The 17,730-nt window shown below is 39.9% G+C and overlaps 1 protein-coding gene across 1 annotated transcript; it reads left to right on the forward strand.

The window, feature by feature from the left end:
- The first annotated feature begins 70 nt into the window (after window positions 1-70).
- LOC144082103 (iron-sulfur clusters transporter ABCB7, mitochondrial-like) lies at window positions 71-16,922 on the forward strand. The gene is made up of 16 exons (XM_077608952.1): window positions 71-279; window positions 1,611-1,694; window positions 1,778-1,855; window positions 2,679-2,798; window positions 3,500-3,632; window positions 5,204-5,472; window positions 6,052-6,140; window positions 6,263-6,350; window positions 8,441-8,615; window positions 8,775-8,932; window positions 10,644-10,807; window positions 10,943-11,072; window positions 11,853-12,024; window positions 13,162-13,265; window positions 13,709-13,816; window positions 15,623-16,922. Exons 1-16 carry the CDS (start codon window positions 94-96, stop codon window positions 15,839-15,841), a joined length of 2,277 nt encoding a protein of 758 aa, XP_077465078.1. The 5' UTR covers window positions 71-93; the 3' UTR covers window positions 15,842-16,922.
- The last annotated feature ends 808 nt before the right edge of the window (window positions 16,923-17,730 follow it).

Genomic DNA, 17,730 nt, shown 5'->3' on the forward strand with positions numbered 1-17,730 from the left:
TCACATCGCGGATCAGACATCTCTCTCCGTGTGTTTATGATATCTCTTAGTGAATGAGGGGTAACAAAATCGGAAATGATGTAGCCGGCCGGTATGCGCACGCCGTGCACCTTCCCTCACAGTTGCAACATGGCGCCACTGTTGGTGTCACTAAAATGCGGCTTACACGTCCACAGACGAAAACTGATGTTTGTTCTCCATAAGACAAGCTCGTACCACGTATGGAGTAGAAGCCAGGGTGAAAATGGGAAGAAATCCACCCGTCAAACTTCTTATCTGGTAAGTTATCGAGGGGGTGATGAGTTGAAGAGTACAAGGTGCTTTTTAGGGTGACAGCCACCAAGCAAGGACAGATGGAATAAGTTGTCCATGTCTTCTGATCTTAACACGTGAATAGAAGTAATAACGGACATATTATTGTATACACGTGTGCATTTATGTGCTGGTGCTGTCATGCAAATCGGAGGTGAGTACAAAGACTACTAGCTAAGTGCTAACTTGGAACTGCAATAGAAGACACGTTTTCAGTCAAGAACTAAATTGTAACATATATATCGTTCTGATTTGACGCTATGTAATTGTGTTTTTCTTTGACAGCTGAATAGCAAAACCGACCGGTTTTTCAATACTGTTCATCGCCTGATTTTGGTAACTCATGTAAAGTCTTGCGTCACGTGTTGGAAACATACAGCCCAGTCATTAAATGTTTGATAAGCGTGTTTGTCCCACCCGTGGGCCGGGTGGGGTGGTTTATTGACCCTCGTTTTCCCCCCTAATGTCATTGTTGGTGAAAGGCAAAGGTCCAAGGTGTTAAAAGTGTAACTCAGTTTGAAAGTGAAAGTTGAATACAATCTGTTTCAGTTTTGATATGAAGGCAGCAGTTTGAAATGATGCAAATCCATTTGTTACATGCCAAAACGCCCATATAGTACTTGATTAATTTAACATCAAGACAGAATATTTTGTAATTATATGCATAAACTGAGTCGCAATCTGAATTTTATTCTGATTTGCATTCATATGTCTTTATGCTTGCTTTTGCTCGCAAATGCTCATTTTCAATCAATCAAAAGCCTTTATTGAAACGAAATTGGTGGTGCTACTCCACAAAGTGCGTTTTTCCCAGTAAAAACATAAATAAGTAATTTAAAAAGTCACATCCGGCGGGCAGGGTAATTCTAAAATCAAAGATATCGCATTGTTAAGGGATAAAAACATATTTGGAAGCCGCCAATTGTGCGAGTAATTCCGCTTAAAACGTTGATTTTTTTTACATTAGGTACACTTCCACTGTAAAATGCTAAAACAAAATCATCAAAATCAAGTCTTCAAACATTTTTTGCTCTTGTAATTGCGCAAAAAATGTCTGAAATGTGTGCTTGATCATCTTTGTACAAGATGCAGGAGGTATTTTTGCCTACTTTTTGTCTGTGCTACATTTAGTTTTTGGGGGATTTGGGATAAAGCTGTAATAACTACAAAAAAAATCACACAGGAAGGCCAGAGCTTCGATTCAAAGAATAGTGAGGCAGATGTGGTTTCATTTAATGAGAATGAGTTTTTTATCAAGGCAGTCATGCCACGAAATAAACATAAAAAATGTGTTTCAGCTGTGCAGCCTGCCACACTCACGAACAAGCACATGGAAAACAAACACAACTGAAAGCAGTCGGCGCATTTTGGAGGCAGCAAAAGTAAGTAGCGATGAGAAGAAGTAAAATCAATGTACTTTGAATGTGTAAGGTTCATGTCTATTTTGACGCAAACTATTCCACAGCATTTACAGGCAATAGACAAACGAACATGCTGGCACGGGAATGCTGGAGGAAATCTTTCTGCAGACCCCAAAAATGTGGTGAGAACTAAAGTTGTTCCCGAGTCTATCTCAATTTGCTCACAATTTTTAATTGTTTTTTGTAATTCCCCCCCGACCAACAGATTAGTATTTTCCGTATAATTTAGATGCCCCTATTGTCCTGCAATTTTTTTTACTTTGATTATCTTGTATCATAAAATGTGCTATCCTCGATTCTGTGTGCACAGTCGTGCCTGAGCTCTGTATTCCACAGACGGCGACACAATTGCAGTAGGTGTAAATCCTCTCTTTGCAGTGTCATATATTGCTTAATTGAATTTGGTCAAAGGCAGATGTTCAGAACAAGGTCATTAATTTACTGCCGTACAGCCGGGCACAATGCGGAGCTTCCATATTGAATGGATTAGAGGAATTAATGCATCAACTTTGGCCCTGGGGAGTCCCTGTGGCAGGTGTGTGCTTCGTTCTTGGGAAATAGACTTGCTGGCAGGAGTGGGTGCCCTACTATCAGATGAAATGACAGCCCAGGTGTTTCTTAGACAGGGCAGCTCTGCTTACTGATTCGTTTTAGAGTCCTCAAGGGACCCCAGGTTGACATTAAATATTCCATGTGAATGTGAAGTCTAACAGCATCGGAGCATATGTGAGAGTTCACATAATCAGGTGTTCATTCAAGGAGGAAGTTAACCACAGTGTAATAAAGCTAATATTAAGTAAGTCTAGTCAATCACTTTAGGGTTGTTTGATTTTGCATGCTCCACTGTACTGTTTCAAAATCATACATTAAAGGTCCATCTTGTGTGATATTTTAAATTTCTTGTTGTCAATCGAAATGAGGGAATGTTCTTTTTTTTCTCCACAGTTAAAAGAAGTAAACACAGCTTCGATTCTGTCTGCCATGCTTTCTTACGTGTGGCCAAAGGACAGACCTGACCTACGGGCCCGTGTTGTCATCTCTCTGGGCTTGCTTGCTGCAGCCAAGGTATAAAAAAAAAAAAAAAATGGAAATGTACAATATGTGAAATTTTCACATTGTAAAATATGAAATCAATTCAAGATGCACTGCTATGTAATAGAAAGGGAATGTACACTACATTCCTTTTGTTTTGATGCAGCTGTTTTACAGCTTCTGTCTTAGGCGGACAAAAAAATACATACTTGGAGATGGAGACATTTATTGTTTTAGTTTTACCATGGCCATGTGTTTTTCAAGTAAGAAACAGTAGGGGGCAAATGTTACTGCATAAGAGCTTTTAATGTGAATGTCAGTTTATATTCAATGCACGTTTTTGCTTTCAAAGTTTTTTTTTACGCAAATCTGTCTGTCAAAATACATCGGTTGTCTTGATCCATATTAGGCATCGAATAAGTTAATTGAGTGCCCTATCAGGGGATAAAAAGACATTTTGAGCAATGTGGCAAATAAGTAGAATTACATTTAGGCAGCGATGTTATTCCTTGGAGTACTACAATTGTACATGATGGTGCTATTCTTTTAATATATTTGATGATCAGACTTTCTCCTTGATTAAGTTTTATGGACAGCCATCATGAGCGTAAAGTTTGTCATTAAACTTGGACTCACCTCACCTTAAATAGTTTGATAATAAAAATACTACTCATGGCTGCCTACATGTTGAGGGTTTTTGTTTTGAAATGTTTTCTTCTCCTCCTCATTCCCAGATCACCAATGTGACAGTTCCCTTCATGTTTAAGTATGCAGTGGACGAGCTTAACCAGATGTCGGGACACATGCTGAACCTGAACGATGCGGCAAGCACTGTGGCTACCATGGCAACGGCCATGCTGATTGGCTGTGAGTTTCTGACTTATGTTGCACTAGCAGGTGCCGTGCTCATCAGAGGGCATGATGAGATTGCCTATTATCTCCGGGCTGACCTTTGGCGACACTCTCACATGAATCCTGACTTGTTTTTCCATCACATTTGTATTTTCAAGTTCACCTGTATATTGGTCATATACTGTACATACTGCTAACCTTCAATGCATTACTTGTCCAGGCATACAGGGAGGTCCATCATTTTTTGTCTAAAGTAAACATAGACACTTCTATTTTTACCTTATGTTGGGTTTTTGACAGAAGCCAATTGTGCTTCATTCTCTGCCTATCCTTCATACACCTCCTTGAATATAATTAGGGGTAAGGTGGAGGTCTTTTTTTTTCTTTAGGTGCGCATGAAAAGCATAAATACTACATAAAGAAAATAGTGGCATACGACTGCTGCAAGTCTCTCCACACTTGAGTGAGATCAGTTTCTATACACTCAGCCCGGTAGCCACTTATTTTAATGAGCCCATTTAGGTCTTGCTCAGTGCGAGGTGAATAATTGGTGCACATGAACAATATTCCAGACAGGAGGAATTAGGATCACAAGGAACAATGTACGGGACCCTCTTCCTCAATGGAATTGTGTTTTGTGCACCCCTCATGCAACATTCTGAGGTCGCTTTTCTGGCAGGGTGTGTAATTTGTCTGAAATGCTGGCTAGTCTTCACCCCTCAGATGTAGACACATTGTTCATTTGATGAGCAGTTCTATTTAACGCCACATTACTGCCCCACGAAGATTGGCGGACAGAGAAATTACTACCCTTCTCTGATCCCATAAGACAAGCTATGTATTGTGAAATCACCCTAAGAGCACAAGGTTCCATTCAAATTCCCACTTTTGCATATTTGTGACTGACTTCCCAAGACGTCTTATTTTGTCGCTGTACTGTATTAAATCATTCATTGCCAATGATAGCATGAGGCCTAAAAATCTATTTAGACTTTGATGATTGGCTTTGGTTGATCATTTGTCGTGGGGGGTATGGACGGCAGCAATCGTCTGATCCAATAAGTTCATTTATGAAAAACATTAGTCGGAACAAAACGAAGGTTGTTGACCTGTTTCCTTAGTTTTTGAGTTGGTCAGTGCGGGCCAGGGCTTTAAATTGTAACTACAGTACCCTGAATCCCAAATGACCGCCATCTGGTGGTCAGTAGAGACAAAATGGATCTGTTTTATTGATTAATTTGAGTTTATTTTTAATTGCAAATGATTGATATAATAATAAATTGAGTAATCTAGTAACCAGTTATTCAATAGAGTAGTCAATGAAAGAGTTTCTACGTGTAGTCAGTACTTTGCTGACAGCACATAGATAAAATATATATACCAAATCTAAATCTAAAAATCTTTTTAAACAAAGTTTTGCACTTTATGTATTAACATTGTTTTTAAAACTTGTTTTCCATTTTTTGCATTTTGTTTTTATTGTCTCCTTTTGTTGAGCAGAGGTACTGAAAAAAATTGTTTATGACAAAAGCCAACCCTGTTTCAATTTCAACTTCTCTGCTTGCCTATGTCTTTGCTTGTCTCAGATGGTTTGTCAAGGGCATGTGCCGCTTTCTTTAACGAGCTTCGGAACATGGCGTTCGGCAAGGTGGCCCAGAGCTCTATCCGTCGCATCGCCAAGAACGTCTTTCTCCACTTGCACAATCTGGATCTGAGCTTCCATCTTAGCCGCCAAACAGGAGCACTGTCCAAGGCCATCGACCGTGGCACCCGAGGCATCTCATTTGTCCTGAGCGCTCTCATCTTCAATCTGGGCCCAACATTCTTTGAGATGGGACTCGTTAGTGCCATCCTGGTGAGATTTGTTTTGGGCTGTTTCTTTGGGCTTTAAGTCAAATACTATCAAAAAGCTACTCTCAATGTAACTTCTTTGTGCAGATCTGTCGTAATTCCACTACATGGCAATTTATATCACATTACCATACTTAGCAGCACATAGTCAGGATATTAATTCTAGGATGCCTCATTTTCCTTAGGGTAGTCAACCTGTAGCCCATTAGCACCAGTCTAGAAGCCTGAAGCTTTGTTGCAGTTAAATGTCCTCCTCTAGTGTATGCCTATGCACTTCGTGCACACGCACACACTAAGGGACTAAAGGACCTTTTCGTTTGTAGCTTTGCCTTATTATTACCCACTACCATAATGTCAGCTTATAGATGTAATGAGGACAGACTTAATTGCTCAAATAGCGAAAGCATTAGTACAATTAGTTCTTGTAGTAGTTTCCCTGCTATTTGTAATATTCAATTTCATAGTGGAATTGTGGTGACACCAGCATTGCAGCCTGAAGGGCGGAAGTTCTTCATTGACTCTGTTACATTAAGTTGTAAATTATGAAACGGTTTGTCTCTACCTTCTTTTTTCCCCCATGCAGTTCTACAGGTTTGGTGGAGAATTCACAGCCATGGCCCTGGGCACATTAGGCGCATACACAGCTTTTACCATTCTTATGACACAGTGGAGGTATGTTAATAAGTTATAGCACAACCATGCTAATGAGTGCAGATTTATATCAATTAATTTACACGATGATTACTTTTACCAATGCTACACCGGCAAAATCGCCATGTACTTTTTCCACACAGAACTCGTTTTCGCATAGAAATGAACAAAGCCGACAACGAAGCAGGCAATGCAGCTATTGACTCTCTCCTTAATTACGAGACAGTTAAGGTGAGATCACATATACACGTATACACATACACGCGCATCTATGCACCTTAACCCTATTTTCAGTTCCTCCTGATTCCTTCCTCTTTGTATTTATCTTTTTCTTCTCACTTTTTTTAGCTGGCAGTATCAATTTCACCCAACATTTGTTTTCCTTAGATACCATATGTTGCTCATACGATTGAGAATTATGAAAATGTAATATTACATTAAGCAAGTAATTTCTCCCGTATATATGTAGTGAACTCCTTCAATCACCCTTCGATATGTTTGTCTCTCTATGAATTATGTGGTTCTCCAGTTTGTTGGTGTCCATATTCCAGACATGAACTTCAAAACGACTATTAATTTGCGTAATAATATCCTTATTTTCTATTAAATAATTTTGTGTATGTGTGTGTGGGATAACTCAGGTTTCACACTGAGCGCTGCTATTTGTAAGTTCACGAACAATACTCTTCACGAGTGGAACATGATTGAAACAACACGGTCTAAAATCGTTAAAGAAATGTACATAAAATAAATATTCCTGTCATTGTTGTGATATTTTCAAAGGCTGAAGTTGGATTGCGTAGATCTGCCCATGCACGTTTTAATTACCACTGATCAATAATGTATCATTTTTTTTTCAGACATTTTTAGAACGTTTTTTTCTCTCTATTGGGAAAGCGCTTAATAAAAAACAATTGCATAATATCCCTAAAACTGGAATGTAGATGCAATCTTTATGATATCTCCAGAGGTTGTAGTAAGCTTGATTAGATGAATCCACATTTCTGGTGATGATTGATTGCTGTTTTTGGATATTAGCCACATTACAGCACTTATCATGACATGCAACACCATCTTGAACTGTCCCACTACTAATTACCGCCACCCTTATAACACGGAGATGCGTTCAAGCGCTCGGAAACAACAGCATTTTAAATGAGAATGCCTCAACATTCATTATTCATTTATAATTAAAAATAAACTTTGGGGATGACATCCATCTTCAGTATATTTGTGCATACACAAACCAATCACCTCTCAAGCAGGCTCCTTAGGATTCTCGTTCATTCCTCCGGATATATTTGGGTACCCATGTTGTTTCCTTTGCTGTTGTTTTTTGCATACTGTTTTCCTTTTACATTTTGTTCTGTTATTTTGTATCATCTGTGTCAATGTGGCTGAATTTAGCATCACTCAGAGCTGTGAGTGCATATGTAATTAGATCTCCACCCACTCAAAAATCCGTTCCACTTTCACAAAGGGCTGGATGAGAACCCTGAACATGGTGCCTTCTCTCCGCTGCTTGCATTTGTTCTTCATGCACCACATTTTTTTTTCTCTCGCTACCCCCCGCAGCACCCTCAGGTCCCCCACTTTTGCCCATTTTATCACTTATGCCGTGTCCGTAGCTACACAGTCGGTAGCTATAAAGCAAATCGCCCACTTTTCCTTAGCGGAAAAAACAACAGTGCAACTAAACAAATGCAATGATTGTCAATTTGTAGGTAATTGGTGGGAGAGTGCAGAAGGGAACTTGTCATAATAGCTTTTTAACATTTTTATTACTGTATTTAAGAAATTTGCTTGTAGCAGATTCTTGAGGAATCGACCTAAAGTGATAGCTGTAAGTTTCCATCAAAATTAATACTGCTCGTGCGGATCAGCACTTAAGAGGTTCTCTGTTGGGAGATGTTAAGCCCCCATTAATGTATGTCCAGAGTTTGAGAGGAAAAAAGGGGATGATGTAATTTGTCTTTAATTTGCAAATCATATATTTAGAGTTGTTACTCTTTAAGATTATTGGACTTGACTAAAGCTTTTTTCTTTAGATGTGGAATTTCTTCTGTTACATTAGGCTTTTTCATTTGAATGCTAAGGTTATCTAGATAGAAACAAGAAGCACTTTAGAGGCTAGGCCAACTGAGACCCAGAGACTACTTAGAGCGGTCACTGAGCTCAAATGCACCTTTGCTATTAGTGCCGAAGTGTCTGACACCGCATGCTATTGTTCCTAAACCTCCAACCGTAACCACAATTTCTCCCACACTATCGTTGTCTCTTTTAATTTACACATATTTCCAACTCTTTGTTTTTCATGCTAGTACTTCAACAACGAGCACTACGAAGCTGAGAAGTATGATTCCTTTCTGAAAAGCTACGAGTCATCTTCATTAAAAACCACGTCCACACTTGCAATGCTCAACTTTGGCCAGAGCGCCATCTTCAGTGTTGGTCTCACCGGAATCATGGTGCTGGCTAGCAAGGGCATTGCAGCAGGTGGGTCATACTGTGGTCATTTTCATCATATTGCCAATTTCCAATTTGAGTGTGCTTATGTTGTTTCATGTTTTCATCATTCATCTTTTCTCCTATGCTTATGATATTCATTTGTAAGAGGTAGAATATTTGTGATTTATTGGCGCTGCTGCCATGTAGGTTCGATGACGGTGGGTGACCTGGTGATGGTGAACGGCCTGCTCTTCCAGCTCTCCCTCCCTCTAAACTTTCTGGGCACAGTGTACAGAGAGACCCGGCAGGCTCTTATAGACATGCACACACTTTTCACACTGCTCAGTATTGACACCAACATCAAGGTAAATAACTGTGTCAACTTGACATTTTTCCTCTACATTGCCAATTTTATTTAGATGAGATTTTTTTGAATCCCGCAATTTTCTTTTCAGGTCTCTGCTTTTATACAGTCAAGCTAAATACTCTAAACAAAGTCCTCGAGTTTTTCTGTCAAGAGGAAGAAAACTTTTAGAAAGAAATATTCTGTACTCTCACTCCTCTTTTGTCCCGCTTTGTATGAAATGAATTTGCTACGCATGTGGAGGGAAACCAAATATCCCTGGCAGATAATCTACAACAATGAGGAAAGCATGTCAAGTCCACAGATGAATACCACAGGCAGAATTGTAACAGAATTCTAAGATGGATGTGCTAAGCACTCTTCTACCTTGGCAGACGTGACTTCACTGATCTTATTTTAATTGTGGGATAATATTAGTACATTCATACTGTCTATCTTGATTTTTTTTTTCCACCCGGTCGCACAATTGTGCAATCAAAAATTGGGATAGATAAAAAGATCGTACAACACAATGAACCACTGCGGAAAAATGTTGAATGAACTTGGGCAGTCCTTTTGAAAGTTCTTCAGAAGTACTTACAATTGATCTCAGAAAAGCGTTTAGGAGCATGCGTATATTCTCCCATTTTGTCCGTTTGCAATCCTGGCACGTTGCAAATGTACTTAAAATACATAGATGTTTACCATTCAAGCACCATCAATGCAGATTTCATTTTAAAGTGCACGCCCTTTTTTCCCCTCCCGTCTGAGTGGCCGTCAGTTATTTTCAACATCTTGACAGCCCATCTCGGAGTAGAGGCGTCCACTTTAGTGCAGATGTGTCCCCGCTGCCTGCTCTCCGTGTCTCAGCGCCACGGAAGTGTCTAGGCTGTAATTGCATTATTTATTTTAATTGTGATTCCTCAGAGAATGGCACAGCCCAGCAGGCCATTTATTGACTGAGCGCATAATGCATTCTTTTGAACACTTTAATTAAGTACTTAAAATAATCCACCCCACCCCTTTAACTATTCTACAAAATACATTTTTGCTTTCCTTCACGTGGACGTGGAAGGGCCGACATCTTAATTTGTTTGTCCTAATGGACTGTGAGTTGTTTGTATTAATTGGCAGAGAGTGATTTTGCCGTCATTCATGTTCATTCTATCCGCAATCTTGCTCCGAACAGCTCTGACTTTTTTGGAAAGAAAAAGAGCGTGCATTTTTACTACAGGCTTTTGGATGATTATGTTGCTAATAGTTTGTGCAGAAGAGCCTTTCAGTCTCTGTGTGAGGACAGAGCTTTATTGGCAACTGACCTTGACTTTATATCAATGCAATGCTGAGAGCTGAGCCCATTGTGTGCCGAAGGTTTCCACACGTATTGATCTGTCAGTCATCTCTAAAATGCCAAAAAATCTATTAATTTTTTTCAAAAGACCACTTAAATCTTTAGATTTTCCTCACCGTTATCCATCTTTGCAAGTTGTTGAATGGAGTTGTGTCGAAAAAAGTATGTCTAATGCACACGTTTGAGCGAAAGGAAATCATGTGCATACTGTACTGGTTACAAAACTTTTGCCTGATTTTTAACGGTCTATGAATAAACTTGATATTGCATCGGTATTGAAAAATTAAAAAAAAAAATCAGATCAGATCTGAAGATAATCAGTGTCCGGACATTCCTAGTGGGAAATTATTTCATTTCCAATGAATTTTGTGATTTTATTCAGGAGAAGAATTTGGCCCCACCTTTAAGTGTCACACCACTGGAGTCCACCATTCGCTTTGAAGATGTATATTTTGAGTACCTTGAAGGCCAGAAAGTTCTGAATGGGGTGACATTCGAGGTACCTGCTGGGAAGAAGGTGGCCATAGTCGGGGGCAGTGGTTCCGGGTAAGCCAGCAGGAATACACGGTCAAACCTTTATGGATGTCCGACAACTGCATTCGCTGACAATCTCCACCCGCTGTCATCAATTGGAGCATTAAGAATGGCGCTGCTGATGACTGCTCCCATTTCTGCTTTCAGGAAGAGCACAATTGTGCGACTGCTGTTCCGCTTTTATGAGCCCCAGCGGGGAAACATCTACATCGGAGGCCAGAACATCAGAGACGTTAGCCTGGAGAGCTTGAGGAAGGCTTTGGGGATCGTACCGCAGGTCTGCATTGAATCAGTGAAACACAAAGAACATTGCATTTATCAATATGCACTCCACTTAAAGTTTCTTTGGTGGAAACATTGGATTGTAAATTTGGCACCACATAAAGCAGAAAAGTGCTTTTTAGCACCCTGCCAAATTTGAATGATTAACAAAATTGCCAATTACGGTAGATAAAATGAGACTTGAAAACACCCTAGCAGTCCTATCGACATGCACTATGGAAACAATGGTAGCTAATGTGACAAATTATACGGTGGTGATGGAGATTTATTCTGGGATCTCAAATTCTTGTTCAGTGGGGAAGGGGTAACTCAAATCTTAAACCCAAATGCATCCTCATTTAGGTGCTGTTTCAGCCTCCCCCAAAACATCCAGGGAACTGAAGAGAAAAAGAGTTCAACATTATATTGTTCAGTTTTTACAGATTTTTAGCAAATATAATCCAGTATGGATGATGAATTGAATGTGAAAACAACCCCCTAATTACACATTTAGGGTCTTTAAGTCTGACTTACACTTTCAAAAGGTATTTTTGTCTTCTTTTATACATGTTAACATTCAAGAATCCATTTCAATTCCACTTAATTTTGCATGCAATGTGTTCAGAAACTAATCTGAACAGATGGTGCAATGTTTTTGTCATTTGTATACTACTTTTTCTCCCTCCTACCTTTGTCTCTTCTCTGCATTTGCACTTTTTGTCTTCCCATCCCTGCAACAGTAACAACATTGTGAGATTACCTTTTTTTATTATTATCATCTTTTCACTGCTGTCAGGATGCCGTCCTGTTCCACAATACCATCTTCTACAACCTACAGTATGGGAACATCAACGCGACACCGGAAGATGTTTACCGTGTAGCTCGTCTTGCCGGCATCCATGACGCCGTCCTCAGGATGCCACATGGTTATGACACACAAGTTGGCGAGCGAGGCCTCAAGCTGTCAGGTATGCTGCACCACTGTTTATTTTTATTTTTTTTACATGTTCCATTAAAACTGCCTCTCACTTGAAAAATCTAATGTTATAAAAAACAGTTAGGAGTGAAAATTTGCCCAAAATTCCCTATAAATATATCTGTCATTATGTTACATTATCCAGATATTACTTTGAAATCTGATGTAATAATATAGTTCAATGTTACAGTACCCATTTTTGACAATACTACCTTAAAAATCAATTATAATTTGTTCTTAAAGTCCTTGAAAATTGAACTCATGCATCTTTAAAGATAATTGCTAAAAACAAGGACATGCTCACTGCGATTGAGCGAGCTGCTAACAGAATGCTTTTTTCCCCAAGTTTATGACCTTCCCATCTTTCTTATGAATTAGTTCAATTTAACATGGTTTTTAAAATACATTTATTTTTACATTAAAGTTTCACACTTGCACTTTTCAAAAGAATTGAGAGACCCAACACTAAATAATTCATTAATCATGTTTTGGCTTAGATATGTTTGTTCCTTTTTAATATTAATACATAGACATTTTGCACAATTCATTTGTTTTGGGGGGGTACTAGTTTGGTTCGGCTCTTTGCCTCTTTATACATATTCTCTCTTTTTTTTTAGTCCTCGTTCTTTCATTAATGACTGGAAAATATTCTGGCGAGAAACATGATCTGACCCCAGCCCATTAGTTTGACACCTATGTGTGCACTAAACTCCTATTTCATGTGCAATTTTCTTAACATTTTCACATGTAGTGAATTATTATCTATTTTAGTTTAACAAAGTGAACAATACTGCGGCAGCCGTCTGGGCTTCTAACGTCTTTGACATCCCCTATTGCTGACAGTGTTTTATAATGTCTCTAAAAGTTGCTTATATTCAAAAGGCCACACACAGCTTGCATGTTACAAAGGCTGAGTCAGAAACAGAGCCAAAGTATCCTGCCGATTTTTCTTCACAATTAAATAAAAGTCTTCTTGTACCCATCATGCTGAATGGTTGCTGCAGTGCGTTTTTACTCTGCTTGAGGTGATTATCCAATGAGGGCAGGGGGGGACCTTTCACTCCTTATTCCGTACCTACCCGCTGAGGTCTGCTTGCATTGTTTCATGGCATCCATTGTTTGGTTTCAGGCGGAGAGAAGCAGCGTGTCGCCATCGCCCGTGCGATACTGAAAAATACGCCCATTCTCCTGTATGATGAGGCCACATCGTCTCTGGACTCCATCACAGAAGAGGTGCAGGCATACATATTTAACAGAACAAACACCCACTCAGTCACCTGCCAAAGGTCCACGTGATAATTCTGCATGACTGTGACATCCACCCCCCCTCATTCACACACCACTGCACTTATTCCCCCTTGCCACCTGCCGCTGTTTCCTCTTCTTTAAGCTCCAGCACGGCTTTAACCCCCCTCAACCCCCAGTCTGTGTAAATGTTACATTTAATGAGAAAGTTCAGCGCACCATTTCTGCTTTGGAGGGTGAAGAACAACACCGTAGATCATGTTAATTAAGATTTACTTTCGCTGTGTGTGTTTCCGAATTATCATATAAGATGAGCTAATACCCTCTTGTGGTTTTGGTGAAATAATTGCATCTAGGGTTTCTTTTCATGTGTTGGTTCTTGGAAACCTATCAGGTTACTAAACAGAAAAAAATGATGCTTGGCCTTTCAGAATATCTTGAGCGCAATGAAGGAGATGGTGAAACAAAGGACGTCAGTGTTCATTGCTCACCGGCTTTCCACTGTTGTAGACGCCGACGAGATCATTGTGCTTAGTGAGGTACATCTTCATTTATTTACTTTACCCCCTTTCCCATTATTGTTAGTTCTTCATTTCAACTGAACAATACGTTTAAAAAGTAAATTGCTGAATCATTATCACAATTGCTGGCACGACAGGAGATGGCTATGGCTTGACTAGGTTAAGATCTCAGGATGGCATAGTTTTTTAGAAAAAATACGCTTCAAGAAGGCACTAAAACAATTCCTTTATATGGACAGAACTTTCATCCGAATAATAAACAGAAAGCAGGATAGGTCAGTGAAAAAAAGTTAACGGTAACTACAACACTTTACAAATTTTAGATTAAGAATCGGTCCAATTAGCACATCTTGCATGACTTTGACACTTACATGACCTTCTCCCTATTATCGCTGCTAATATTGAGAATTTAACAGTTTATTTTAAACACTTACTATATTCCACGGGGAGATATTGTGCGCGTCAACATTTTTTGGGGGAAACACATTAATTACAGTGCCTATCCCACAGTTCACAGATTGTTTTGATTAGCGAGCTTATGAACTAACTAAGTCCGCAGAAACTTCTGTTGTTCCACCATCATTTTGTGTTGGCTGGAAGCCAATCATCAAAATCCCAATAGGAATTAGTCAATGTCAGTTTTTCACAGAATAACATTAAGAAAAATTATCACGATAACAAAATTAAGCTGTCAAATGTAAAATTGGGGTAAAATAATACAGACCTTTTATTTCCCCTAGAAAATTGTAGTTTTTAAAAAAATATATAGATTACATACATTAGGGGGTACTGTAAAATTAAAAAATATGATAAGTAAATCAATACTTAGCATTGCTCCTGATAGGTGGGTGGAAAAGATGCAGAGGCTGTCAGAGCTATGTGCTTTTGGCATATAAAAATGTATAAAAAATTGCATCACTGGTGAGATAATTTTCAGAACAAAAGTGAGTTACTTATGTGCTCCTTGGTCGCTACCTCCTGCCCTCCGTTCACCATTGTGGTGATCTCTTGGTTTATCAGAGAATCCCTCCTCCCTTCTACCCATCAGCCAGTGTTGATACTATGGATTCCTCTCTCTATAACCCGGATTTTCAAGGAACAGTCAAGTGAAATGAAAAAAAGTACTGCGGCATGCATATGTAGTGCTTGGAATCACTTGTGGTCTTAGTAGAACAGCATCAATATGAAAGGTATTCGCAGTCAAGTGACATTTTTCCAGCGCAGATGAAATGAGGGCTTCATTTTGAACAGCTCCCTGTGAGAGAGCATGTGCGCTAACCGTGTTTCCAGAGTCAGATGGCGGGGATCAGAGGGTCGTGGCAAGGAGGCATGTTTTGTGTGTGATGTCGCCATGGAGTTTTCAGGTGTCGCTGGCAGAGGACCGCCCGGGGTGCTCATTAAAAAGCGGGCGAGCGGTCACATGCTTATCTCGGGCTCACTAAAGATAATACCGACACCTCTGCATGCTCATGGGAGCTGGGGGAAGGGGGTGCCTTCGTTTGTGTTGAGCTGTGTGGGAGGCGTGCGTACTGTATGTGTGCGTGTGTACGTGCGTGTGTGTGTATGTGTTTGTGAGTCAGTGTTTTTGTGTGAGAAAATGCAACAGTTGTTCAGGAGGCGTAAGGGATCCTAGAAGGGGGGAGCTGGCATTCTGTAGAGTATGTGGTCAGTGTTGGTGGTCATAAAGAGATTATTATTAAATCTGTACCCGTTAGAGCATATTTTTGAGATTGCGTGTGTTGTCAGCCATTTTGTTTTGGCCAAACATGGGTTTCTTTTTGTTGTTGTTGTTGTTGGTGTCCCTGTCTTGTCCTGACGGGGTAGGGTAAAGTGAAAGAACGCGGCAACCACGAAACGCTCATCGGCATGCCGGGCAGCTTGTACGCCGACCTGTGGAACACCCAGAACAGCAAAACCCTGAATGCCAATAAGATGCCCAAAAAGCCGCCGCCGGAGCGCCTCTCCCAGAAGGAGGAAGAGAGGAAGAAACTGCAGGAGGAGATCCTCAACAGTGTGAAAGGCTGTGGGAACTGCTCCTGCTGAGAAAGCTGTCATCTCCAACTCTCGTCACCGTCCCAACACAGATGGCCCGGGCTGGAGTCCCCAGTCTGCTTGGTATTTGAGGAGGAGAAAGTGGGGGGATGCGGCCCCATTATGCATCGCTGCCAAGCCTGGTGGTGCGGCCATGCTTCCTTTTCCTCCCGCTTCTCCTTCTCATTTCAATAAAAGCTCTCACTGGCCAAGCGAAGGAGCTCCACAGGCAATGGATGACGTCCAGAGCTATATGTCAGTTTCTTCAGATAAAGCCAAAAAGAAGAGACCTTGTGTATCACATACGTGCAATCTAGACATCTGCTCAACAACATGGTCACAACCACTTCCTCATCTCCGTTCTCAATCTATCCTGATTCTTTGACATCTTTCGTCTCACTCAAAACAGATTCCATCTATTGATGCACGTATGTTTTCATACTGGCACGCTATGGACGGCTTGATTTCAGAGATTATTTTTTAGATTAATTTAACTCTAGTCTTTTTTTTTTAATGAGGGTGTCTGAATATATATTTATACGTGGCGAGAATTCAGACCTGTATCTTCAAATGGAGCTTAGTCTTCATGCACAGTTATGCCTCAAATGTCACAGGCTTGGGTGAAATTTCAAAGAATTCCAATTGTCCCCTTCAATGCGTCAACTACAGGTGAATGTTGAGAGTCATGAGCTTACAAAACTGCCTCCCGAGCGAATTAACAGAATGTCACAGATGCATCGGTGTAAAAATAACACTGCAGGAACGACGATGAGCGTCTAATGAATGAATGATGAATGGTTCTCACCACAGTGTGAGCCAACGTTGCGAGACCTCCTCTGGGAACATTTTGCAGTAATATGGTCGAGCCTTGATGCAGCTATTTTGACGAGAGCCGTGTTTGTCATTTTAACTGCAGGCAATTATGCGAATTGATCAGAAAATGTTGAAAGTTTTACGTCAATGTTAATATTTAAATACCTGACATGTATGTCCTCATTTTCCGGGGGCTGTTTTGTTTGTCATACGCACATTTTGCTTGAATCCCTGATTGTCTTGTTTCTATTAATAAAATGGAAAGATTTTCTTTTATGAACCCATCTTGTTGTGTTTGATTACTTGTTCGGTGATGACAATAACTGTCTGGTACTTTTTCATGAAATGTGTATAATTGCTTTGCAATTTGCTCTTGACACAATGGTGGTAAGACAAACATTTAATGATTTGTTTCTGTTGCAATTCAAACCTTAAGATTTATTGTTTCATCAGAGCATTAAAAAAGTGAGGCTGATAGCTGTACATGGTAAACTGGTGTGCATGGTAAACTCAAAAAATAGGAACTTGGATTTGGCAGATTTTGCTGTAATTTACAATGGAATATGAATGATGGTCTTCTATTAGATTTTAGCATTAAGGTAGTGGGTGGTCATAAAACTAAGTATTTTATTATTATTACAGTGGTTCCTCGACATACGATCTTAATCCGTTCCGGAACTGAGATCATATGTCGAGCTTTTCGTAACTCGAGCGGACGTTTCCCATTGAAATAAACTAAAAGCAAATTAATTAGTTCCAACCCTCTGAAAAAACACCCAAAACGGGATATTGGATTGGAAAAAATGTTTTATTTCTTCTAATTCGCCATCTATTAACAAAGTAACACTTAACTAGTGGTTTAATAGTAATAAAATGTGTTTAATAGAAGTAAAATTAGACGCATTTCGCGGACGGTAGAGACGGACATACACGGAGGCGGGGCGGGTGGGGTGGTTGTGTTCAGGGGGACTTTATCCACAACGCACTCGTAAACAAACAAACAAATTTAAATTAACTTGGATTAATATATACAGACACTCAACATGCTAATGGGGGGAAACAGGAAATGCAACCTCCTACCCACGTAT

The sequence above is a fragment of the Stigmatopora argus genome, chromosome 9, assembly GCF_051989625.1.
Source record: "Stigmatopora argus isolate UIUO_Sarg chromosome 9, RoL_Sarg_1.0, whole genome shotgun sequence".
NCBI lineage: Eukaryota > Metazoa > Chordata > Actinopteri > Syngnathiformes > Syngnathidae > Stigmatopora > Stigmatopora argus.